Source organism: Ceratina calcarata, unplaced genomic scaffold, assembly GCF_001652005.2.
Source record: "Ceratina calcarata isolate Rehan_Ccalc_2016 unplaced genomic scaffold, ASM165200v1 scaffold546.2, whole genome shotgun sequence".
Lineage (NCBI taxonomy): Eukaryota > Metazoa > Arthropoda > Insecta > Hymenoptera > Apidae > Ceratina > Ceratina calcarata.
The window spans coordinates 591,272-617,761 of NW_017176634.1; the positions used below are offsets into that span (position 1 = coordinate 591,272).

Below are 26,490 nucleotides of genomic sequence, written 5' to 3' on the forward strand. Positions count from 1 at the left end.
ACGCATTTCCTATAACTAAAAAGAAATCAGACATCGGAAGAATAATGCTAATAATAAATAGCTACGTGCTAAAAAGTATAGAAGGAAATATCCAATTAAGTATTGAAGCTGACGATAATTTTTTTTTTTTTTTCAAAATTGGGAAAAATGCTTCAAATAAAAGTTGTTGTCCTTCTAACTTCGATATTTAACGAGTTACGTATGATTATATGGCATTTTATTGGCATACACAATATTTGTCTAATTCGTTTTTACACAAATGTTCCACAGTTTATTACGACTACATTGGCTGAAAAAATTCAATCGTAAGCCACATTATTTATCGAATCTCGCGCGGGTTTTCATATATTCCGACGGGGTTTTTTTCCCTTAGAAACATTAGGGGTTATCTATGGTACATGCCGTCCTCCGCCCTTGAGCGGGGAGGTTATGCGACCGCACGAAGAGGATGAGAGCCACCCCACGATTCTTATTTTCTCCGTCAGCTGGGAATCCCCCAGACCTCCGGGTCTATGGTCCCGTGAATGTTGATACATCGCCAAGGATTTTGCATTTCGAATCCTGGGATAAGGAGGGTGGCATGGGAAAAGTCTGCTTTACGAACCACGCGAAACCTTGGCACGATCCTCGAGACTCGCAAAAATGTGTACACCTTCGAGTCGAGTAAGAATATGACATTTTTGGTAGATACCTTTGGTAACAACTTCCTTTTTCGAGGTAAAAATTCTTTGGTTAAATAAAAATATCATTGATTCGTCGATGACATTTTTATTAATATATATGAAATGCAAGTTGAAACTTCCTCTGATTTTCCACTGGAAACTCTTTAACAAAAATGTTATTTTAAGTTATAAGTACGACAGATTCTAAAAGTCAGTCGTGTACATTGAATTTTGCAACCTCGACTTGCTCGTTACAAACTGCGCAGTGAGTCCATTCGCGAGTAATTAATTATTCCGTCGTTCGGAGAAGACCGGGTATGAATTTCGCTCAGTGGGCAGCGTAACTTCGCTAAATAATAATCCTCGGTCTGACTAAAATATGTATTTCATAATTCATAAGCGGTCGCGACAAAGGCCGGCCGGAGTCGCGGTACGCGACGGAGCAGAGTTTAGAGCAGGTGGGTCGGCGAACAAATCGAATCCGGCGCAAATTAGCACGAGCGTGGGTGCGCGAATTCGTCTTGTTGTCACGTGAAATAATTGCCAGGAGAATTCCTACGGCGGTGTCGGGGATATCGGGTGAAGGGGGAAAGGCGAGCCTTCCCCCGAGGTTATAATGCCGGGATGAAGCGCCCGAGGTTATTAGTTTAGGAAGCTGCAAAGTACCCCGAAACAAAGTCTCTCTGTCCCTCTACAGGGTAATCAATATACAAGGCGGCCGACCCTGCCTCCGTTTCAGCTCGTTGATTCAACTCCGAGCCACCGCACAGCGGCAAGGAGGAAGGATCCCCTCGTTCGAATTAGTTGCTTGCAAAGCAACGTTCCCCGTCGGTGATTCGACGTCAGAGAGCGATAGGTGATAAACCGTCTTTCGTTTCGAAGGACGGCCAGACAGCAGCTTAACCCGGCTGCCGTCTTTCCGTTATGACGCCCTGTGTTCCCAGATTAATTGCGGGATTTCAATTACCGCCGCGCGCCAAATGAAAATGCTAACGAGGCAAAAATGCAACCCGACGCGACGCTTAACGCCGCGCCGCACCGGGAAGATTGGATGGGATTAAACGCGCGAAACGTGACGACGACCTTCGCCCGTATTCATTTTTGTTTACGGCTTTATGCAAATTCTCGTGGTTGATGGGTATCTTCAGAAATTCCGGTTAATACGATACTCCGTTTAGGGTTGGATTATAACTAATTGCGCGGCACCTTGTTCCATGAATAACGTGTATCAATACTGTTTTACAATTTAAAATGTTTGTATATAAAAATCTCTGATTCAGAACTATAACGTTGAAACGAGAAATAGAAAGTGCGATAAGGGAGAGGACGGTAATGAACGTCATAACTTTGCCAGCGACATAAAATATTCTGAACAGAAAATTTGCCAGCGGTCTAAGTGATGCAATAACTCGCGTCCCCTTCAGGAACATCGATAACCGTTTTAGTTTCACGGGGCCAGTTAGAATTATCACAAGGATCCAGCACCCTCGGCTCGGTGTTATTCGCTGGCCGCTTCGGCAAACGTCCTCAAACCATTACTGTCCCGTTTCGCCAAACAAGCGATGTCTGTAGGTAATAAACCGTCTTCTCCGGTCTCCTTCCAGCTCATCGACGCGACCGGTGAAATTATGAAACGCCTATTTGCTGCTCCCCTCGAAACATCGGCTCCCTCGTTCCCCGTTACAGCTTCTTTACGAGTTGGTTAATTTATCTTTGATATCGCTCGTTCGGCTCGTTCGCAGCGCTCGAACGACCGGCCAGAAATATGATTGAAACCTCCAAGAGGAAGTGAAAAAGGGGAAGGCATATTTATATTCAGTCTGTGCTTGCCTCCTCGCTTAATCTCGTTCATGCGTTGCCTTTGTTCAATCCTTTGTATCGTAGAATGCAATTATTATGTCATATCACATAAACCGTATCACACGATTATACGAGAAATCTGTCCTTCGGATGGTATTCAGTTAAAATATTCATTGCCGTTTGTATCGATTTAATCCGGGAAGGTGACGCTATAAATAATTAATAAGTCTTTTTTAGACGACTTTGTCGCAATTAATTGTAAATGATAAAACTCCGATAAAGGGCAGTAAAGTTAGTCGGACGTAACGAGTAAATTGTGTACTCGTTTTATTCCATGCCCTCCTCGTTTTATCTCCATCTCGCATGCTATGTCCATTAACGTTTATTTTTTACTCTTATCTGTGTTACAGTCCAAGCAGCACAGCGCTGGGTTCGCTGGATCAGCTGAAGGAGTACCTGACGACAGTGGGAACCTGCAAATGCGGTCTCGAGTGTCCGCTAAGACCCGAACAGGTCTTCAACTTCGACCCCAAGGTATGTTCGACGGTAATTTTTATACTGGTGTGGCGCGGCGTTCACGGACGTCACGACCGGAGCCAGAGTTTCGTGTACACATTCCATGTCTGTTAAATTGCCGCAATTATTGCGCTACGAGCGTGTAGTATATATGCGCCGCGCCGGTTGTTAGTCATTTCGAACATCGCCGCATTGTTCGTCGAGGCGATTTTCATAAAGAACACGACAAGCATTATTTCATAGGGAACTTTAAATTGGTTCCACATCGGCTGATGTTACAAATCGTAACGAGTCAGTTTAATATTGTTTGAATTAGATTAAAAATTCGATGATTCTCGTCTATTGAATATTTAAACGGTCGATCAAGAATTCATTGGTAAAAGTCGTGCGAACGACCGTAAGGAAACGATTCTCGATTTAAATCGTCCCGCGACGTAGCGCAATTTAAATAAATCTGCGGCGTAGCTCGCGACAAGAAAAGTTCGAATCGAAGAAATCGTGGCTCGTAAAAAGGTCGGCGCGTACGTCGATGCCTGTCGCGAGTAAATCGCTGTGCCTCGTGTAGCTAAACGATCGACCGATGTTCTTGTCGTAATCTGGCCGGAGAAATCTGTTCGTGGCTCGAAGCGGCATTCCTCGTGCAATGAGTCAATATAGTTGATGTACAGCCAACAGGAATATGCAAACGCTTACGTGAAAGAATTTCGGAAATTTTATCTCACAGTGAAAAAATATCAAATTTTTCAATCTCTCTACAATGAGCAAAGACGGTCTCATAATGCATTAATTGAATTGTTTTATACTAATGAAAGATCGAAATTATCATTCACTCTCTTCAAATTGATGCGAAAATATTTTCGTATTGAAAATTCTAAACGCATTATGAGGATTTACGATTGACTTTTAGACACTCATTACACAGTACGTCGGATCGGCTACACTCGGTATTCTCTTGACGTTTTTCCACCGCGCCGCGATAGTGAAAGTAGTCGACGGGATGGGAGACTCAACGCGGCGAGGCTTAATTGCAGTCTGTAGTTGAACGCTGTTTATTTATCAGGTACCCGCGTGCAGGTGGCGTAGTCATTAGCCACGCAAAGTGTTTAATTCGAATGCGTGGGATGCCTGCGCTTTTTCCGATTACGCGGACGATGGAACGAGGAAAATTGAGATTGAAGAATCAAAGACGGATTGAAGTTCAAATTTCAGTTGCAAATTATTCAGATATTTGTGTAATAACGCGTGTATTGGAATTAGAGAAAACAGAAGATTTATTCTTATTATTTTCTTATCAAATTTTACAGTAGATTTGCAGAAGTTTTTACTCAACTATATTTCATTGGTAATTTATTTGTATTTCATAAATTAAAATCAAGTCCCGTCATAAAAGATATCTAGTTTAGTGTTTAATTTTATCGTTCATAAATGTTCGTTTTGTCGACAATGCATGCGGTATCGCGGTACGTGGTAACTAAGCTCGTACATCACTTCCAACAAGCTTATCTTACCATTATTACTGTCATTAAGCCGGCGGGAGACCGTGTCTCGAGGACGTGGCATTGATGAACTCGTTGAGAGAGATCCCTCGGAATTATGCATGCACGTGGCTAATGAAAAATTTCACCTCGCTGCTCGTGGTGACCGTTTTATCTCAATCATTTTAATAATTCATGCGAGAAACCGTCCGACGATTGTTCCCAACATGAAACGTGTAACAACGTAGCGAGAAGACGAGGGAACCGGGTAAACAAACGATTAGTCCGCGGCGAGTTAACTGGTTAACCGCGCGTAATTATCAACGGAACGCCAATAAGCTTGAAGAGGCGACGCGACGCGAGCAATAACAATGTTAATTTAAAGAGCACGTTGCGGCGCATCGGTGAACGTATTAAAAATTTACGAAACAGTGCGGATGCCACAGAAAGAGGGAGAGAAAGAGAGACGAAATACAAGAAAAAAATAGAAAGAAAAAGGAAGTGGCGACGCGAAAGGAGTTGCTACGCCCCGGCGCATAGGGACGAACACGCTCATCAGTTTTGCTTAATTATTCCGGTAGCATGCGACGATATATACGAGGAAAACGTATAATTATCCATGCACCTGCCTGCTAACCGCTCACTCAGCCACGCTGCTTACCGTTGCTTAGGTATCCCCGGTGCGTTAATATGTCCCTTAATTAAACTTTATCGTCCGGGTATCGTATCGAGTCTCTACGACGAGAATTCACAGCGGCATCGATCCGCGCCTGTCGTCAGCCGGCAACGATCAACGCGCTAATAATTAATAATCATTTGCATATCTCTGACACGGTGCTGCCATGCTTACAATATAATCTCTACCCCGGGTTTATCACTTTATCGACCAATTATCGTGGCATCCGTTCATTGTCTCTCGCCGATGACGATTTCTGGCTACGATCCTTCCCTACGCAATTATCGATTCACCAGGATTAATGGCTTTCGATTAACTGGACCGATTGTTACGCGCGTTCGTTGATGTTTCCGTAAAATTTCTGTGTACACCCGTTTGATGTACACGCATAGTCGTTAAGCTAAATTCTCGGTCAATAGTATTTCAAGCAAACACTAAGTTTAATAAACAATGGACAAAACTTGCATATTATGTAACACACGATTGTTAAATTCGAACACGTTTATCTAATTAATTTTTTAATTTATCGAATTGTGAGTTATTTCCTGTCTCAATTATCCGAGAGGTTTCTGTTCCGTGGAACTAATTCACTCAACGTAGAGGCAAATTTATCGCGACACGGTGTCAATCGGGCGTGTCTCGTGGCTCCCGGACGACCGCAAATATCATTATCCACGGTAATCGCCGGAGATGCGCTATAAATTAGCGTCGGCGACGTTACAATTTCTATTACGTATGCGGCAGCAGGCGATTCGTCTCGCGAGAGACGAATTCTGTTCTAAACCAACAGAGAGAGAGAAAAGGGTCGTTCGGTTCTCTGGCAACGGGCCGGTCAGATTGTATCGGGTACAAATCTGCAATGCAAACGGCCCTATCTAGCCGTGGACAATGAGACCGCCGCGCCTGTCTGGACGTCGTGCGATTTCCTAGAAGAACAACCGCCGGAAAAGGGTGCCGAGGAAACGGGCGGGGGCTGTGCGAAGTGAAATCGGCAGACGGTCGGGGAAAAAAGTTCTCGGGTTGGTCTCGGGGGAGAAAACGATATGAAATTATCATAATCGCAACGGTGGTCGTTCGCTCGCCAAGACGGCCGGTCGTTTATCGTCGGTCAACGATACGTGACGAATTTAATTGAATTGTTGCTGCGCGGCAGCGTGAAACCGCGTGGCTAGCAGTGATAATATTATGTGATTAATCGAGTTTTAACTGGGATAGAAAACGTTCATCATTTTTAATATGTATTCTATAAATTGAAAGTCCTTCATAATTGATAGAGAAGGATTACTTCAAATGACACGAAATACATTAATAAAGCATGCGATATAATACGAGGCGAAAGCAACATTTGAAAGGCCGAATTATCTTCACGTTTTCCGTACCTTTATTACCGTTCTGTACATTGCAAATCCTAGACCGGTGGTCGTTAAACCAGCGAGCTATAAATTCGACACAATCGCTCATAAACCGTCTCCGTTCAAACAGTCGCGATTGTTCGAGCCCCCATAATCCCGTTCCCCGAAAGAAATCCAATTGAAACAGAATTCACGAAACATCGCTTTCACGTTTATTAATGTCGAACGCGTTATTATATCCGTTACTAATTAATGAGCTATCATATCCATTCGGAATGTATCGGTCGAAATAACATCTCATGAGAAATATAGGATTTCGTAGTTTATTTCGCAATAGAAATTCCTCTGGCGATTATTAGAGCAATTTTAAGAGAGTGAGAGCTATTAAATGGTATGTCGTAGTGTTGCTTTTTATTTGCCGATTGTAATATGAAATGGATATGTATGAGCTCCCGGGGCCAAGGTAATAAAATGCTCGCGGTCGGCCGTCGAAAAATCGAATCGATCGTATCGTGTCGCGCACGGGAACGGGCTTTCTGTCCGCGGATACCCAATTACAATAACCAGACACCGTAACTATCCGTGACAATCTGAGCCACCATATGTAGGAGACAGCCTTAACGTTTCCCCCGGGAACCTTTGATTCGGCCCGATTCTTTATCGGGCCACCGGTGTTCCTGTCCAACCGACGTGCATTCTCTCCCTTACTCGCGATGCTCCTTTTGTAGCCGACCGACGTTTCCGCCTATTGTTACGTGTACACAGTGCCGGAGTCATCGAGCCACGAAACGATTTCGCGGTTTCCCGTGGACTAGGGAAGTGTTTGCACACCGGCTTTCGTTTTCGGCGGAGTCGCGATGGCTTCCAGTGCCGCGGGAAATTGTTAGCCAAATTATTGATACGTTAGACGAATCGTTGGAGCTGCCCCATTGTACGCATTGTGTCGATGAAACGGGGAGCGCGGCTTGAATTAGAACGGAATCGGTGATCAGGCATTGAATGAAATCGTTTGCCGAGAAGCTAGCATGAATAGGCGGTATTGTTTCCGATTTGGATGGAGCATACGTGATGGATTAAGGATAAGGCGGATTGAGATGGTGAATGAAAATTTGGTTGCTTGAAAAGGCCGTCTTATTATAATCGGATGTACGCTCGTGCGCCGGGGAACGTTAGCAATTTATACTGGATCAACAGACTGTTCCATTTTATTTTTAAACTTGATATTATGATATGCAAGTTCGGAGTTTCTTGTGCAATTTGAATGATTTACATCAGTTTCTTATCCACGAGACATAGATATGCAATTCATTTATAAATTCTGACATGCAGTATATTATTATCCATTTTCAACGATAATTCAAGAATCAAAGAAACTGCAAGCATAATCACTTGAGTAGTTATAATTCTCGAACCGGTTAATATTTTTTCACTGAAACTGCAGGTACCCATTTCATAAAATATTCTTCATAGAGACTGCAGATTAGCACTTCACACTAACGCCAGTTACATCTCGTTAAACATTCGTCGAAGTCGGTTTATCTTCCAACCCACGTTATAGTTCATGCGAGGTATTACCAAACTGCATACGTCTGTACTTCCTATCGTGTTATTACTTCCTCAGTGGCTCGTAACAGCGAGACCATAAAACGTGGTCGTTTAAACGTTTCACCTTTAAAAAATCGGAAAATCCCGGTAGTCCCTGGAACTTCTTTCATAGCATAAGTTCGCACACTGCAGAATTGTATTTCTGCGATTCTAATCTCGAGGATTGGTACATGGTTCGACGAGTCCGGTCGCGTTTGCAGGTAGCTGCGGATCCAAACACAGCCAGAAAGGCTCGCGTTCATTACCAAGAGGAGTAGTTAGTTTATGGAGTTGTTCCTATTCATTATCACCGCCGCGCGTACTGCCACGGCCTTGCCGATGTCTCGGCGGATGTATTAGCGAGTGCTTAAGCGAACGCACGAGTTGCACCGTGACGTTAACAAAGGGTAACCGAGTACCCTTTTATTACATCGACCCCTGTCTTGTTTAAGCTCGTGCGTAAGTAATTTGCTTTAATGAATTTGCCTCTTCTCCCGTCGCGAGCACACGCGCATCCTTCTTTTCCTTTTCTCAAAACTGGTCTGGATTTATGTCCGACCGTCTGTTCATCAAAATAAATTCTATTTTAAATAAAGCGATGCTATAATATTAAAAGTGTGTACAATTTTAATCGTATATAATAATTGCAATTTCATCTGAGATTGATGAGTACATTGACAGCCGGAAAAAGTCCATTTGAAGTTGAAAACCGGATAGCTCGATATCGATTAATCGTAAAATAGAATCGTGACGAAACGGGGCGAGAAATTGCATTCCCGCGTACGACGTACATGCACACGGGCAAAGTTCTCTCTTACAGAGAAAGCGGTAGAAAAAGGATAAGCCTAGACATCAAATTACCGGGCATTCCCTTTCTCACCGTTCCGCAGATTCCATTGAATCGGAGGCACGACTTCCGGGTTCGTAGCGCAGCTTCAAAGCCGTGCATGCGCGCACGGCTCCCTTTAAAAGGGAGTCGATTTTTAATTTCCAATCGAACGCGGACTGCCGATTAATTTCCATCGAAAGAAAGGCGGCAGAGGGTGAGCGGGGGTGGGTGTGTCATCGGGCGACGCGATCGTGGAACGGGATACGAGTTTCCGCGGATAAGACGACGAGAAAGCCGCGGCGTTTATACAAAAGGGATCCCGGCCTCAAAGAGCGCTCTCTTTTGTAATCGACCAGAGCTATCGGCAGGGAAACGAACTTCGCTTGTACAAAGAAAGTAATCTTGTACGGTGTCTCGGTGGAAAAGGATCCCAGGCCTGGCGAACCACACAAAGTTTTCGCCGAGAAAAAGAGAACGGTAGGACCGCCCGGGGGAGGCTGGAATTCGCGACAGATCCCTTTTGTAATTGGCGGTCCCCGTGTAGAGGTCCCGCGAATAAGTCGAACTGTCCGGCTCGCTCTCTCTTTGATAGTCGCTGCAACTTTATGACTGCAAGAAGCGAGCGCGCGCGCGCGCTCGCTCGCGACGAATGGATGGGGTGAATCCTATCGGGTACGTTTGCGTCTTTGTTAGTTACGGCTCGACAGAAATATTCTGACGTCTCGGAATTTCTTTGCTGGTATTTCCCATGGAATTCTTGAACCTCGTTCAACTCCCCCTCGCGGCAGCCGCGAACCAATTTATATTCATGCTCGTGCTCGTATTGTGCCGAGTCGATGCTGAATGGATCGGATTGGCGAAGGTTTGAACAGAATTTCTCTCGATAGAAGTTGCTTCACGGTTACCAGATGTCTTGAAAGATTGTTTTATTAACCGTTAATTATTCCATTCTAACAATTCTAGCATGATTCCTATATTTTCATCCTCCAATATTTTCATCCATGAAAAAGTAATATTCTTTGCGCATTAATGAATATCAGGGTACTAGTGTACTGATCTAAAAAGTGCTATGCATTTGTTCAAATGTTTTCTGCACTGAATGTCGCAGCTCGGTGTTTATGTTTGTCGACAATTAAGAAACCGCGCAAACAGTTTGAAGAAACAACAGTTAAAACTTTCTTCGAGTTCTCCGTCTCGCGCTAATTCCTGAAGAACTTTTGGCTTCGTTAGGGGAAAAACGTTCAACGCCTGCCCGATTATTTCCCTGATGCGGAATGACTAATTGCAGTGCTTCTAGCCAGGGAAATTATAAATCTGACCTAATATTCTTCAATTTTGTTTAATTATCGATAATTAAAGAGTAGGATGATAAAATTTATAGAACTTTATTTCGTATAAAATATTAAATTAATGAAAAACGCGAATCGGATAGGTCGAGAAATCATGATATTTTAAATGAGCAAACGATACGAAGTATATCGACGTTCAGCAATAGGGAAATTAAAATCGCAACAAATTTTCATGCTGCATTCATGCTGAAGAACATCGACGCGCTTTATTCGACGTGTAAAACGTGTTCCGGTTATAGATCACTCATACATAGAGCCGGGATGCACGGATATCGTGCACTCTACCGATAATTCCGAGGATAATTCAATTTTCTCCGAATTGCCGGGCTTGGGCTTGCTCCGTTCAAATTGAATTTCTATTAATAAAAACGGATATCGGTCGCTTGTGTGTACATCCACTCCTCCACTCTTGACTTTCTCCCTCCTTCTCCGATATTACCTACATCGGTAACGTACCTTTTTTCTCGTTCTCAATTACTTTTACGTGTAGCTCGGCCCATATTCTGTCGACACTTACACCGTTATTCCATTTATTACATTTCCCTCCCTTTGTTTTTTCAATGTTCATCAAATGTCAAACTTCTTCCCGTTGTACGTTACCACGCTGTATTTATACGTTATTTCAATTTAATGCTCGCTATTCACCTTTCCGTCCATTACCTATTACGTTCGTATTATCGTATTTCTGTTCTTCTCATTGTTTTCTTGGTGTTCGAACGGAAAGCTGAACTTTTCTAATTAAGTTTGCTCGGCGTTTCTCTTCCCTCGACATTTATTTCCTCGATAATCACCGTTATCTCTAACCAATCGTCCCGACCCAGGCTTTCTGAACGTTCACGCGTAACCACACGTTTTTCCAACAATGTTCCCGTGAACCGGTCGACGATTCTCGACGCTCGCAATTTCTCCTTAGCTCGCCGCAATACTCTCTTTCATTTCCAATTACTTTTACTCGCCACCTTTTCCCATTATCCAAGCCTCCGCGTTTCTTCTTCCCTTTATTCTTTTCGCATTTCCCAGCGTTCCCTCGTTCTTCTCGCAACTTTTCTCCTTTTCCTCTGAACGCCCACTCACGCCGCTCGTTCTTCTTTTTCTTTTCTCAACGAGCGAACCACCCTCTCCTCGTCGTTCAATCTCCCTGTCTCCCTGCCAGTCTACAGCGACGTATAAATTTATTGCCCTCATTAACTTGAAATATGGCATCGGGTACGTTCAAAGTTTATGAACGTTAATGTGACCACGATGAATAAGGCCGCAAGCTGGGTCGTTCACGCGATACGAACACACCGGTAAAGTATCCCTCTCCGTTTCGCAGAGGAAATCTCGCTCCGCGTGTTCCACTGTTCCTTACGCCATCGATTACTAAACGAAATATCGATTATTAATAAATCTAGCAACGTCTTTCACAGACGTTCAGCAATAGGGAAATTAAAATCGCAACAAATTTTCATGCTGCATTCATGCTGAAGAACATCGACGCGCTTTATTCGACGTGTAAAACGTGTTCCGGTTATAGATCACTCATACATAGAGCCGGGATGCACGGATATCGTGCACTCTACCGATAATTCCGAGGATAATTCAATTTTCTCCGAATTGCCGGGCTTGGGCTTGCTCCGTTCAAATTGAATTTCTATTAATAAAAACGGATATCGGTCGCTTGTGTGTACATCCACTCCTCCACTCTTGACTTTCTCCCTCCTTCTCCGATATTACCTACATCGGTAACGTACCTTTTTTCTCGTTCTCAATTACTTTTACGTGTAGCTCGGCCCATATTCTGTCGACACTTACACCGTTATTCCATTTATTACATTTCCCTCCCTTTGTTTTTTCAATGTTCATCAAATGTCAAACTTCTTCCCGTTGTACGTTACCACGCTGTATTTATACGTTATTTCAATTTAATGCTCGCTATTCACCTTTCCGTCCATTACCTATTACGTTCGTATTATCGTATTTCTGTTCTTCTCATTGTTTTCTTGGTGTTCGAACGGAAAGCTGAACTTTTCTAATTAAGTTTGCTCGGCGTTTCTCTTCCCTCGACATTTATTTCCTCGATAATCACCGTTATCTCTAACCAATCGTCCCGACCCAGGCTTTCTGAACGTTCACGCGTAACCACACGTTTTTCCAACAATGTTCCCGTGAACCGGTCGACGATTCTCGACGCTCGCAATTTCTCCTTAGCTCGCCGCAATACTCTCTTTCATTTCCAATTACTTTTACTCGCCACCTTTTCCCATTATCCAAGCCTCCGCGTTTCTTCTTCCCTTTATTCTTTTCGCATTTCCCAGCGTTCCCTCGTTCTTCTCGCAACTTTTCTCCTTTTCCTCTGAACGCCCACTCACGCCGCTCGTTCTTCTTTTTCTTTTCTCAACGAGCGAACCACCCTCTCCTCGTCGTTCAATCTCCCTGTCTCCCTGCCAGTCTACAGCGACGTATAAATTTATTGCCCTCATTAACTTGAAATATGGCATCGGGTACGTTCAAAGTTTATGAACGTTAATGTGACCACGATGAATAAGGCCGCAAGCTGGGTCGTTCACGCGATACGAACACACCGGTAAAGTATCCCTCTCCGTTTCGCAGAGGAAATCTCGCTCCGCGTGTTCCACTGTTCCTTACGCCATCGATTACTAAACGAAATATCGATTATTAATAAATCTAGCAACGTCTTTCACGTTTCAGCTTATATTTCGCTTATGGAATAGAGTAGACAATTTCATAAAAATTGTTTGTAAGTTTATTTGGTAGCTCATTAATATTTTAGCAAAAAGTTATTATGTATACGGTTTTGTAATAGTAATAATTGCGTAGAGTTTATGATGAGTCAGGAAAAATATGATAACTTATCATATTACTTCCTCATAATAATTATCGTACCTGTGTATCCAAAATCATTGAGGGAATAAGCTTAAATAACTTTAGCACTCTGGCACGCGGTCGGGATCGTAGCGGGTACTATTCATATGCAAATGCTGCCGAGTTAGCAGATGCTGCTACCTATTCGCGCGCAATCATCCGTATTCAACTGCCAATTACACAGACGTTTTCCTATAAACGTGTACAACCTACAGGATTATGCAATCGCGTTGCGAACCGCTATAAACTTTCTTCGCTTTTAATAAACCGACCATAAAAGTGTCGACGGGGAATAATTACTCGTGCGGAATTAAACGTTTCAGCTATCGCTTCAGCTTCGCTCGTCATCGGATGTAATTCAATCTGAACACGCGTCAATGTAACAAATTTCTGAACGAGAAAACGTGATTAAACGATTGCTGTGGATCGAAGTGTACAACAGTTTCACTAGTTCGAGATGAGTGCCTTTACAGAAGATTGATTTTGCAAAGAGAATCCAATAGGTATTCCAAGTTTCTTTTATTATTCTGTCTGGTCATGTCTGTACGCAATACCACGTGGTTAATTCGGTTTCAGAACAGTTTCATTCAATCCCGTTCTATTGTATGTTTCTCATTAACTGATCGAATATTTGTGTAAGCAATAATTTTCTTGGATATAGCCGTCGGGGACATAAACAGACTTATTAGATTATCGCGCTGTAATTTCTGAGAACCAGTAACGCTAGCGCTGTTGGCGGTCGGCAATTAAATTCCATCTACGAAACGGTATTAAAAACGGCGTGGAAAAGCCGGAGCAAGTGACCCGTGAACCGATCGTTAATGCGATTTCAGTTCCGACCGGAGGTTATCTCTCTTGAGAGAAGAGAATAGGGGGTGGACGAGCGCGAGGGGGTGGGATGAGAAGCCGGGTCGAACGAAAGGTGGCGCGGCTGCACCCCCGCGGGTGCACCGCGAGGGGGACTGCATCGCAGCGTATCGAGAGAGCGCGAGAACGACGGAGAGAAGAGGAGAGAGGGCATTGCCGGGGACACTTGAGGTGAATGTTTTGCGAATGGTCGGTAGATGTCTGGTTTGCTCGAGGCTGATATCGACCTGGGTCTCGAGTCTGGAGTCTGGAGCCGCCGCCTTCGACCCACCTCGCTCTCTCGCTCTGTCTCTGCCTTTCTGCTGTTCGCCACCGACTACCGACACACACCATCACCGATTCACCACCGGAACAGACTGGCTCCACCACCGACGCGTTCACCGACATCAAGAGGCTCGTGCTCTCGCACCGCTCAAAGTTCATGTCCGTTTCATATGTCTCACCTCCCGTCCCTTCACGGAGATCTCTGCCTCCACCCTCCCGGTCTCGCCGCGCTTAGGACCCCACGGCGATTCCCCTTTCCTCGACCTCTTGTAGCCCTTCTTCGTCTCCGCGTTTCGCTTGTTCGTCTCTGCCCCGAACGTCTCACCCTTAAACTCCCGGGACACGCTCGGTCCAGCCAGCTTTTCACCCCTTTTCCCGAATCTCCCGACCTCAACCCAATGGCTCTTCGATTTATTCCTCTGTTGCTCGTAAAAAAAGGGGGTGGTTCCAGACTATTTCTGATACGTGGGCTGATTATTTGGACTCTGACGCGGTTCCGCTCCTCCGAGACCCAACTGATTGAAATTGAAGGATGGTCGAAAGTACTGGAAATGCGCAGTAGGATTGATTCTTCCGACGTAGAAGTTAGTAACGGTGAAGGAATTATAAATTATACACCACAACAACGGGCGTAGAGATCGATTCTGAAATGTGACATTTATATTGGCTATAAAGCGGCAGAAGTTTAATCCTTGTTACCTAATAATCGAATTACAAAATACTGCTACTCCTTTTCAAATGAGAGCTTTCAAATAAAACATTCACGAGCTTGGAATCAATTCGTGGTACACGAAGTGAGAAGCTACGTGGGTATCAATTAATGGACTGTTACCTAGTTTGCCACCCTCGTGGCGTTTCAGCCCTTTGCCGTCAGCAATCTCCGTTCAACCGGATCGTTGTCGATGATCTATCTTCCACCGGCCACAGTCAACAGGACGCAAACAACGGGCGTTAGCTCACCTGTAGTCGAGATGAGCGCACATAAACCAGGAACGTCGCGAACCGAAACAAAACGAGACAGGGTGGAAAGGTACAAGCTCGTATAGGATACTGGTGAATCCTGACTGTGACCTCGGATTGTTCCGTGTAATTTATGACAAGCTCAAGACAGAGAGAAGCCGAGGAACGTTAGAGCAATAGAAATGGCACTGGGGTGGAGCGAGGGAAAAGGGAGTTGGCGCGCAGAAGGATGGAGATAGAAACAGTAACAGTCTGCTTCCTTCCGTGAAATATAATTCCCGGGCACATTCACGGTTGGATAATCCACGTTCGCTTTGCATGAAAACTTATTACGGTGCCGGTAGCCCGGCCAGGAGGAGACCGGAGCCGTAGCAGAGCCATTGTCGACCACCGTTCTCTAACCGTGGCTGGTTGTCCCCACCCTCTCCTCCCCCCCTCTCTCTCTCTTTCCTCTCCTCAGCGTCGAGCATGACAAGAGCAATTACACTTTTAAATTACGTTACACGATATTAAGCCCTTCCTTTTCTTTTCTTTCTCTCCTTCGGCCTCCCCGTCTCTCCGCTCCTCTGCCACATTTTTATGCGCTCCACTTCTTTCTGCTACTACTCGTACCCTGTCGTATATATTTCTCCGTCTAGTTTATTCGGGTTTCTAAATTTTCAGTCCGGCGACGCGACGCGTCGCGGTCGTTGGTAGACTCATCTTGTTACTTTTTCCCTTCCCTGTTTCGACCCGCCGCGCCGCGTCGCGTCGCGTCGCGTCGGTTCCCGCGGATTTGTCCGGCGTTCTCCCCGGTTGACATCCGTTCCCGACGCTTTTATTCCGGCCCGCTCTCCGTGCTTTTCCTTCGCGACTGTTTCTCATTGTCACCGATTGCTTTTTTTCCGCCGTCGTGCGGCCCGGCCGGGCTACGTATTCAACAGTCAACCGGCTGTCGACGTTCCCTACCTTCGTATTGTTTCCACCGTTTCCGCGTTACGTGTTTCTCTCCCCCGCGCGGATTTATCAACGCCGCTTTGACTCGCAACGTTCCTCGCGAGGAGATGCCTCGACGATACCGTCTCCGACGATCGTCCGTCTCGATCTAGATCCAAGATTTCTCCTACGTAGAATACTTTTTCACTCGGTTAATGCCAGTGCGCGACTCCCTCTCCCTTGGCTGCCTGACGGACGGAATAATAATTACCTTTTCACCACCAGCGCGAGGCGAAACGAGGGTGGGACGTTTTAATTATTTTATCGCGTGACCGCCGACCGCGACCTCTACTCCTTCCTTTCGTACTTCGGAGCTCTCTCGGAATTGGATATTGCGATACGGAAATCTGACTGACGTTTCATTAATATCATCGCCGCGGCATGGTGCCTGCTTTCTACTCGAATTATAAACGCGGTCAGATACTGTAATATCGTGAGGTAATTGATAAAGTATTGAAATACTCATAGATTATCATTGTTGTCCTTTCCCAGTTTCACGTACTGTATCATAAAGTCATATTATTATATTTTATGTATATCAGAATAATTAAAAATTGTATAATCTCAATAATAAGCTTGGGTAAGATTTAATGATTTATTGTTTACAAAAAACATATGAGGCAAAAAAGAATAATTATTTATTCCACACAATAGTTTGCTACATGATTAGCTTAGAATTGTCCTAATCGGCTGTGAAGGAATCGCGAATACGTGACGCGATTTCACGGTCGAGCGTGAATCGCTGGTGGTTGCGTGCGCGAATCACGACCCGCGCATTATCTCGATCTATTAAAGATACAGCGGACGGAACGGATTTTTCACGGTCTGCAGGGCTCGAACGCGTTTAATCCGTGTTCACCGAGCACGCGAGCAAACGGCTCTTGGAAATTTCACATTTTTCCGAAGCAACGGGGCAATCCGCGGCGACACAAACAGCCGGAAACCGGGAGAACAGCCGCGGAGGTACGTGGGTTGGAACAGGAGGACGCGAGTGGGAACGGGAGAATGGGGCTACACCGTTGCACGTTTTCTTTGACGGTGCCTGGCCCTAATAAATCAGGGAGAGACCGAGTTGGATACACGATTCTGCAATTTATTGTTTACAAAAAACATATGAGGCAAAAAAGAATAATTATTTATTCCACACAATAGTTTGCTACATGATTAGCTTAGAATTGTCCTAATCGGCTGTGAAGGAATCGCGAATACGTGACGCGATTTCACGGTCGAGCGTGAATCGCTGGTGGTTGCGTGCGCGAATCACGACCCGCGCATTATCTCGATCTATTAAAGATACAGCGGACGGAACGGATTTTTCACGGTCTGCAGGGCTCGAACGCGTTTAATCCGTGTTCACCGAGCACGCGAGCAAACGGCTCTTGGAAATTTCACATTTTTCCGAAGCAACGGGGCAATCCGCGGCGACACAAACAGCCGGAAACCGGGAGAACAGCCGCGGAGGTACGTGGGTTGGAACAGGAGGACGCGAGTGGGAACGGGAGAATGGGGCTACACCGTTGCACGTTTTCTTTGACGGTGCCTGGCCCTAATAAATCAGGGAGAGACCGAGTTGGATACACGATTCTGCACGCGAGGACAGAGGAGCAGAACGGTGGGCCGTGGAACGCGTGCAACGGGTTATTCGTTGGCTCGTTCCGCCGGTATTTCCGCCAGCTATTCAATTTGCGGCCGTTTCGCGCCCCGCCGCCCTCTTTCTCCTGGACAAATGATTTCACGCTGGAGTTGCTTGCTCCCTCTGCCACCGGGTCGTAGATGTGTCCCCGCCTTTCGGGTAAATTTAGAACGAAATAGATGGAATTTCGAGGAGCGCACGAGCCAAGCGCCGCCGCCACCCCAACGGCGATCGATCCTTCTCCTCTCTGTCCCTATTCGTCGCCGCTGACCATATTCGCGGATTTAGTTTCACGGTTAAGGATAGAACCAGTGAAGCTCAAGGGCGGCCAGTGAACCCCCCCGTCGCACAGAAATTCCATTATTGGCTTTCATGCTTTCACCACAGGGGTTGTTTCAACCAGAGTGTTGTAACTTTTGTGCGTTAGGCAGTTTAAACTGGGGGAATTAATTTCGTGGCACAGTGATTCAATAACGATCCATGCTTTATTGACGCGTAAAGTTCAATTATTTCCATAATTAACTGAATTCTCATATAATTATACGTAATCATCCTCTGGAAGTTAACGAGTCAAACAGTAATTTCTCTCTCTCCCTCTCTCTCTCTCTCTGTAAATTGAGGACGCTTCCTATCAGTAAACGACGCGCAGTCAGTTTCTATATGTATGCATTTAACGGACTTCGTAGTACGCTATAGCGAAAAGCCGATAACAACCGAGCTTATCGTTTGCTTTGTCCTTTGGTGAAAAAGGGAAAAACGTAAATTGTACAAATTTAGCGCGCGACATAGTGGGAAAGACGTGACGGTCGAATCGACAATATTTGTCACGTCGATGCAGTTGAAAGGTGACAGCAGCCATGATCCATTATATGTACCCAGCTACTATATGGGAGGACTTCTAAATATCGCTTTGTTCAGAATACGAATTATCGCTCCCGTCTGCGAACGACGATTTATAATCGAACGATATCCGTCACCCGTATCCCCGCGCGGACATTAACACGTGTATCACGGCAACACCTCGGCTCGGTTCAGGGTTCGAACTCTCTGAAATTCAATAAAACTGCATCGATGTTTTCCGCATAAATTTTCGGATATCGCGGCGGCAGCGTGGCATACGCGCAGAATATTACGTTAAATCGCGCATAATGAAAATTCGCGCGAACACGGACACGGTCATGTCCCGGAATAATTTATCCATATTTATGGCCGGTGGATCGGGGAATTATGCGTTCCCAGTAAATATTTTCATATTGTTAAACTAGCACTGAGTTTAACGGCGAGCATCACGGCCGCACTTTGTTTACCCCGATTCCCAATTATTTCCCTTGTAATACACACCTCTACGTTTTAACGCGCATCCGTTTCGCCCGGGGTTAATTTAAATAACAAATCGCGTAAAACAAGTACTTAATTACAGTTAATCGTGTATACAGTTCTCGTGATTTTGCATTAATACGTTTTAAACGGGATTCGTAGTACACGAGTTCAATAATTAAAGTAGTTTTGATTGGTAGAAAATGGTATTCGGTCGGAGACAAGGAGGCGAGAATTGAAAATCGTTTGTCGCTTTTCAAAGGTTTGACGAAGACCATTCTTTTTACGGAAGTTTCGTTAGAGCGGGGGATATTTTATTTTGAGCGTGGCCGCGAACAATGCCGAGGCTTTCGGCGTTAAAAGCGTGTGTCGCAACGCGAAGTCGGATAAACGACAGACATTGTGTCCGCGGTAGACGAGTGTTTTTTCATTTCCACAATTCCATCTAGTTTCCTTCTCAGCGTTCGCGTGTGACGCCTTTTGTACGGTATCGCGCGGTTCGTTCGCTTTCCCGTTAATCAGGAAATAATGGATTCGAGACGACAATTTATAAACGTACGTCGGGACAAAGGTACAATGCTAATCTCGCCGTTGAATTGTCGCATCGAGTCCGCGCGTGTCCGAAGAAAGCGTGTCGTAACGCGACACGTAACGTGGGGATCCACACGGTGAGAACAACAGTAAACGCGGTAACGGCCAGCGAACGAAACAGGGGAGATAATAAAACAAAATTCTCGCGTGTTCGCGAGGCACGAAGTAATACTCGTTGTCCCGCGCTGTTGAAATTGTTACAAAGGCGCTAGACGCCGGCGTTGAGTGCCTTTGCAAATTAAACGCTGATAAACGGTCTGATTAAACAGCGCTGTCCGCTTTATCGCGTATTTCTTTCTCGCACTCGTCTCTAACGAAGAGGACGCTGTCCGCGAGGTTCCGCCGTTTCGGCAAGGGTTTTTAATTAAAATTGTTCACCGCCTCGGTTCTGCGCGCATTTTCGTTTTTTAACCGTGAATATATTCGCAGATTTAATAACACTGCGTTCTGAAAAGCCAGCTATCCATTTTTGTACATATTGTAATCATCGCTGAGAAGAATTGGATATCACATTCGAAAATATCTTTCATCGTAAATGATACGAGATTTAAACTAGTATTAAAACTATTCCTTACAATAATCTACGACACTACTATATAAAAGAGCGTGTTCATATAATAGGACGGATGTTAGATCTCTTTATCACTTAAAATGTGTTACTACGTGGTTAAAAACGAAGGAATCGTGCTCGTTCGAAAGAAACGATCGTCAACTACCGATCGTCGAATTGCACCGAACTCGGTTACCAATCGGCAGGAATTTTTCCAAGCGGATACGGAAAATCCAATTCCATTCGCTCCCGTTCGAGGGTAGGGAACAGCTTTATCTGCAGCGCGCCGCGCGGTACCTTTTATCGTTCTATGCTGCTGGCTGCTACCAGCTTCCCAAGCGGGGAGAGATCGTAAAGGTCCCCGTAATCCGGAACTAGCTCGGAACAGGCTGTCGTATCTCAAGGAAAAGAGAGTACCGCGTTCCGAATCGAGTGAACGCGAAGGTGGCCGCAAAATAAGGAAGGGAATCTATTGCGCGATACGAGGAAGAAAAGGGGAGGAAAAACGGCTCGTGCAACCCTGTTCGTTCCCTATTCGTACACCACGTTCCAAGAGTTTCCAGTTATTTTGTCCTTTGTGCTATTCCAACAAAATATTTTTCAAACCTTTTAATTTTAACTCTTCTAATAATACACGGCCTTTAGCCAAATTTTAATGGAATGAGAATGGAGCCTTAATATTTTAAATACTATATAAATTAACGAGCCAAGGAATGAATGGTTTCTGAACTCTAATATTATTTATATTTACAATTTGTCTGTATAGAATAATTAAAAAAATATCTGAGTTAAGTAAAGAAAATTATTTTAATTTTTACATTATAATATTTCAAACTTTTGTACCGAAGTGTACGCGTATCTCGTTCAATTTTGTTCTGTACGAAGTACGTTATTGTCAAGTGGCGCGCGTACGTCGGTCTCGAATATCTTTCGGCTCGTGCGCGGTTCGTTGCATGCACACCTTCACATGTAAGGAAATACAGAAGGCTGTTTGCATGCGTTTGCTGTTCCATGCTGACTGTATTTTCCAGTGGGAAAAGAATCAAATGAATAGGGTGGTCGTGCTTTTCCATGTGGTCGGATGCACGTGGAACCAGTCTCGACATATGGGCTGAAACATTTCCCAGTTTCGTTGGGAATCTATTCTTCTTATACCACTACTATTTTATTTGGTGAATGACGAAGTAATGAAATTGTATTCATCAGTCATCCAAAACAAAAATTTTTATTTACCTTCAATTTAAATATTCCGCTATTTCAAAATCAGCTTTTAATATCAAGCTGGTAATTTCACGACGAAAAAATAAATTGTGTACAATATTCATCTGCAATAAAATCTCTGAAAGACCATAAGATTAAACGATTCAAGAGAGGAACATTTCTTCCTTTCATAAAATCGACCGGCATGCAAATAAAAGGTTTCCACCGTATTTACCGAAGAGAAATACAGCAGTCGAATATTTCGCTGTACTCGCATATTTCACTAACTCATTGTATCGGAAATATTGGCTGGCTTGAGACGTTATTAAAAAGGGGTATCACGATGTATCGATGCGCTGTTTCCCAGTACTTTTCTCATTCGTGGTTTCGCTTACATTTGCATAAAAAGCTGAATAAACCAAAGGAAACATGAATTGTAGATTTTATGGAATACAAATCTGTATGTAAAATTAGTTTTACTCGTACAACAACGCCGTGTATATCGAAGCAATTACAAGTATAAATGTTCACAGTAAATTTCATCCAATATAAATTTTATTGATTCGGCGTGGATTTACGTTACCTCGTAAATTTCGCTTCATGCACATTCACTAGTTTTATGCTGCTAATGGGACTTTAGAAAGCAGCGGCAGCTCTTATCGGTCGCCGCTACGATTTGTTTGCGCCTCTAACAAGATTAAGCTCGACGCGATGCAAGTTTATCGGTATTAATCTTGCAAGTTTTTCCCGACCGGTCGCACTTCCTTCAACTCGGCGTTTTTCTTGTCGAATATCAAAAGAAAGAGCGGAAGTTTTCGCTCGCAGCGTAAGAAAGGATAATTTATGGCGTTTGAACGATGTGACACTGGGTGTCCCGCGAAAGTTTCACTGAAAAATCGTTGAAACTTCGTCGAATGCCTGCGCTATCGCTTTAGCATGTTTTATGGAAGGCGAAAAACTTGTTCCTAAGTGAATTTAGCGTCAATCTTTGTTGCGGGAATCGTTGAACCATTATTATTTATCGCGTTTCATAAATTGTACGTATTAAAATTATAATTCCTGCACTGGTTCTAATTACGTTCAAGTCACTCAAGATTGTTTATTGTGCAAAATGATTATTTCATTAGACCTGTTATAACTTCCATTTAGCTTAGAACGGAAGTTTGCTCTAATTTTTTGCGCTTCATTTAACGCCGCAGTTTCCCCAAACTATTGTAAACTCTAACTAAATTCAGCAAAAAGTCGAGCTCCGAGGCTGGTTTCTACAGCTGTGCACAGTAGTCCGAGTTTTTACAACTTTCGCCTACATCCCCTTTTGTCTTCCACCACTCATCCCTTGTCCGGTCGCGATCCGCATACATTTCAAATTAATTTAACTCTACTCGAATGTAACATTGTGCTAATAATGGCTGCACGGTTTATTATAGAATTTTTAAACAATGAAATAGAATGTAATAATACATTTATCCATAACAGTTTGTGTTCGAATATAACTACGTCGTCTATTAATTTTTAATATGCAATAGCATGAATGCGAGGAATATTTATGCGGATAAAGTGGAAAGCAATTTATTTAGAAGTCAGTGGTTCGATTCCGGAAAACTTGTACTTAACGCGAAGACACCGATAAGGAGTAGCGATTCGTCTCTGTCTGGTCGATTTATATTCCCGGGACAACTACGAAGGAACGCCGCGAGCTTGGAATTATAACAAACCGCGTTCCGCGCACGGCAGCTGCGACCGCGAGATCCCCGCGACACAACGAAACTATTCCCTACGATTAATATCCGGGCAACGCGCGAGTCCACCTTCCCGTCGCTCGGATCGAACCGTGTTTCCCGCCGTGAAATTAACATTTCAATGAAAGCCGAACGTCGTCCCGGATCTCCAGCCACGAACAATCCCAGCGCTAAAGAAATGATGGAAAAGCTGGATTAAACGCGGCGGATTCAGATCCACGCTGATAACAACCGCGATACGAATCTCCACGGGAATACGTCCGGAGAAATAAGGCGAAGTCGCAGAAAAAGACGCTGCAAATCAAACGGTGGGGAGAGAGAGGTGGCAGATGGAGAGGAAAGGATACGGGGGAGGGGGGAGGAGAAGCCAGGGGATAAGGGAGCGTTGAATTAAATTGCTTTTCAGAGGTATGAAAGTGGTGTTTTACAAGGCGCACGGAGTAAGATCAAGTGCGCCCTGGCAAGCTGCCACGCAGTCTTGCTCCGATAATAAATGCTCATTCAAGAAAAGGAAAGGAACCGGTAGAGACTCCGAGTATAAGGGACGATGCGAAAAGGCTTCTCGAGGGAAAGGGTGGAAAGAGCAGGAGCGAACGAGGCGCGGAGGTGAGCGGGGATACCGGTCGGCCCTGAGACGTTTTTCTCGTGTCGTGGTCAAGCTTCTCGGCTGTAAAGTGCAACGAGTCGGCCTCGGTGAGCCTTGCACTTGGTGCTGGATCGCGGGAGTCTCTCTCTCTCTCTCTCTCTCTCTCTTTCTCTCTCTCTTTCTACTCCTCTTTTTGCCTTATACATCCTCTTTTATTCTTTTTCATCGGCTTCTCCGGCGCGCGCGAAGAAGCCGCGCGATTGTTTCCGACGCGACGCGATTCAATTGCGTTCACGACACGCTTTCTTTACCACTTTTAACGAGCTTTACGTTGCTAGTAATCGTCCAGATCGCCGACGAGTTCAGATAAAAAACTGCATTGTAGATTTTCACGGAAATCGGTTTATTAAACGTGATTCGAGAATTTCTTGCCTCCAGACTTGCCTCGTTTACAGTCCTCGATTGAGTCCCATAAATCGGTCGTAGACTGATTTTGTCTGACAGAGAATCGAGACTTTGATCTAGAAAACATGATGTCCACGTGTACAGGGGAAATTAGTTATTTTCTTTAGTTTCGTTTTTTTTTTACAGAGTATTAATCACGTAAATTAACTTCAAAGTAATTTATGACTGAATAAAAAATAAGGGCTGTTAATAATCGTAATAGACTTTAAAAGTATTGCACGGAACAGATCGAATAAATGCGAGTATGTACATTGCTCGCGCTCGCCTGAAATCGTATTACGCGCGGATACGACGTAACGAAATAACCGGGTCCGGTTGCTTTCCTCGTGGACGTTAATTTCACTTCACGTCTCTCGATGTCTACCCGTTAAAGGATCCCCGGAATCGTTCCGGATTTCTTTCTCTTCGCAATTGTTTCCAATGTGCCGATTTAACGAGCTCCCGATACCAACCCCTCTTATTTTATTCTGGGAACCGTGAAATCGACGAGAAAAGGACGGTAAGGAACAACGTCCGGCAGAATTAATGAATTTACTGGCCGATCATTTAATTTCCTTCCATCCCCGTGGCCGAGCGCGCGAAATTACTGGATTCCCAATGCTATCTCGCTCTTCCCCTCTGAGAGTACAATCAATGAGAATTAACAGGGTTCAATTCCCGATTGCTTAATCGTTCGAGGAACAAGAGGAGGTAAAAAGTAGAGCAGGAAATTACGTAATTTAGATGAGAATTGGTGCGAGTAGGTAGTAGAATATAATTTTAAATGTGCAGATATTTTGTCTGTTCATTGATTCATTTCATTATTCAATTTATTAAACATGTTCTTAACGTCTCGCAACGGATTTGGTGACCTGACAAGTCAAGCTCATCATATAAATACAGTTATACAGGTTGCATTCCACGGTCTAACGTGGTTTCCGCACGCACGGTGCTATAAAATTTCTCGACAATTAAAAACTGCATCACAGAGCAAAATTTATGTCACGACACGACGATTATTTAATAAAATTCAAGTTGCCGGCCAGCAGTAAAGCTCTCTAGCAGCAGAGCCGAGCGAACGATAAATTTTCCTGTGTACATCGGTGGTGAAACACGATGGCGGTGATCTAATTATCGGTGGAAATTGTCCTGGGAGCTGGACGAACCACCGAAGTGGCCGGGGATGAACCGTGCCGTGCCGGGCCGGATCGGATCGGACCGGAGGCGAACGGATTGATGCGTGGCGCTAGGCGAGGGGCGGGAGGGGAGTCCAGCGGCGGAACGAGATATCGATTTGATTCCTCCTCCGTTCTTCGACCAATCAATTCGAGCTCGCAGCTGATCGCTTCGTACACGCGCATAAACAGGCTCCGAGAGAGCCCGGTTATACGCCTCGCACACCCTGAACACACGCTTCGCCTGCTGCACCGCGCCGAGAGTTGACTTTATCAGGGAACGTATCTGTTTGGCCGCAGTATATTCACCTGCGTCCGTGTAATTTCTGTCCGGGGGGAGGGAGGGGGGAGGGGGGGAATTGTGTGCGTCGGTGACCGTGCGTCGTCGTACCGCTGCCCTGCGACGCCCGCCGCGGCCAGCCTGGCGTCGCGAAAATGGCCAATGACAAGCCGTGATGCGATAATGGAACCGATTCCGGCTGTGCTTTCAAGCAGTCTGCCTCTGCCGGGTGCACGTTTGTGGTTTACGAAATTGCTTTCTTTTATGTCTCGCTCGAGGAACGATCGGTTCCGCAATGCCGATTTAGGTCCGGTAACGGTGAAGTAAATACGAAATGAGTCAAAGGTTACGTAATTTCGTCTGCGCTGTCAGTTTTTTAAAGTACATTCAGACGTTCGGGATTTGTTGCAACATGCATTAATTCTTTACTACTATTGTTCTTGGAACGCTTACGGTAGAGAAAGGAATTTGAATTAAATTATTTTTAGTACGACCGGAGATCTTCCACGAGATTACAGATCAAAATTCCTCGATAATCGATAATTGGATTCTGCAATTACACCGCGAAATCATCACGTCTGGAGCTTATAATTCGATCGCGGTTAAAATTCGTTACAAGCAGTCGTTATCGCGTGATCGGCTCGGATGTTCGGGATTCCGTTCTCCTAATTGCCCCGCCTTATTCGTTATTTAGCAACATCGCGCTTCGAGCCGCGGTGAAATGTCACGGGATGGCACGACTCCGCGATTTCATCGCAGGCGCCAAGATTAATACCGGGCGTAATTATAGCGAGCTATTTC

At 44.7% G+C, this 26,490-nt stretch overlaps 1 protein-coding gene across 4 annotated transcripts in view; it reads left to right on the top strand.

The window, feature by feature from the left end:
- Positions 1–26,490, top strand: part of LOC108628881 (protein split ends) — a 232,842-nt gene that overhangs the window by 152,601 nt on the left and 53,751 nt on the right. For all 4 annotated transcript variants that reach the window (XM_026816801.1, XM_018031091.2, XM_026816800.1 and 1 more), the window contains exon 2: positions 2,873–2,996. In XM_026816801.1, coding sequence (XP_026672602.1) covers positions 2,873–2,996 — 124 coding nt within the window. The remainder of the gene's footprint in view (positions 1–2,872; positions 2,997–26,490) is intronic.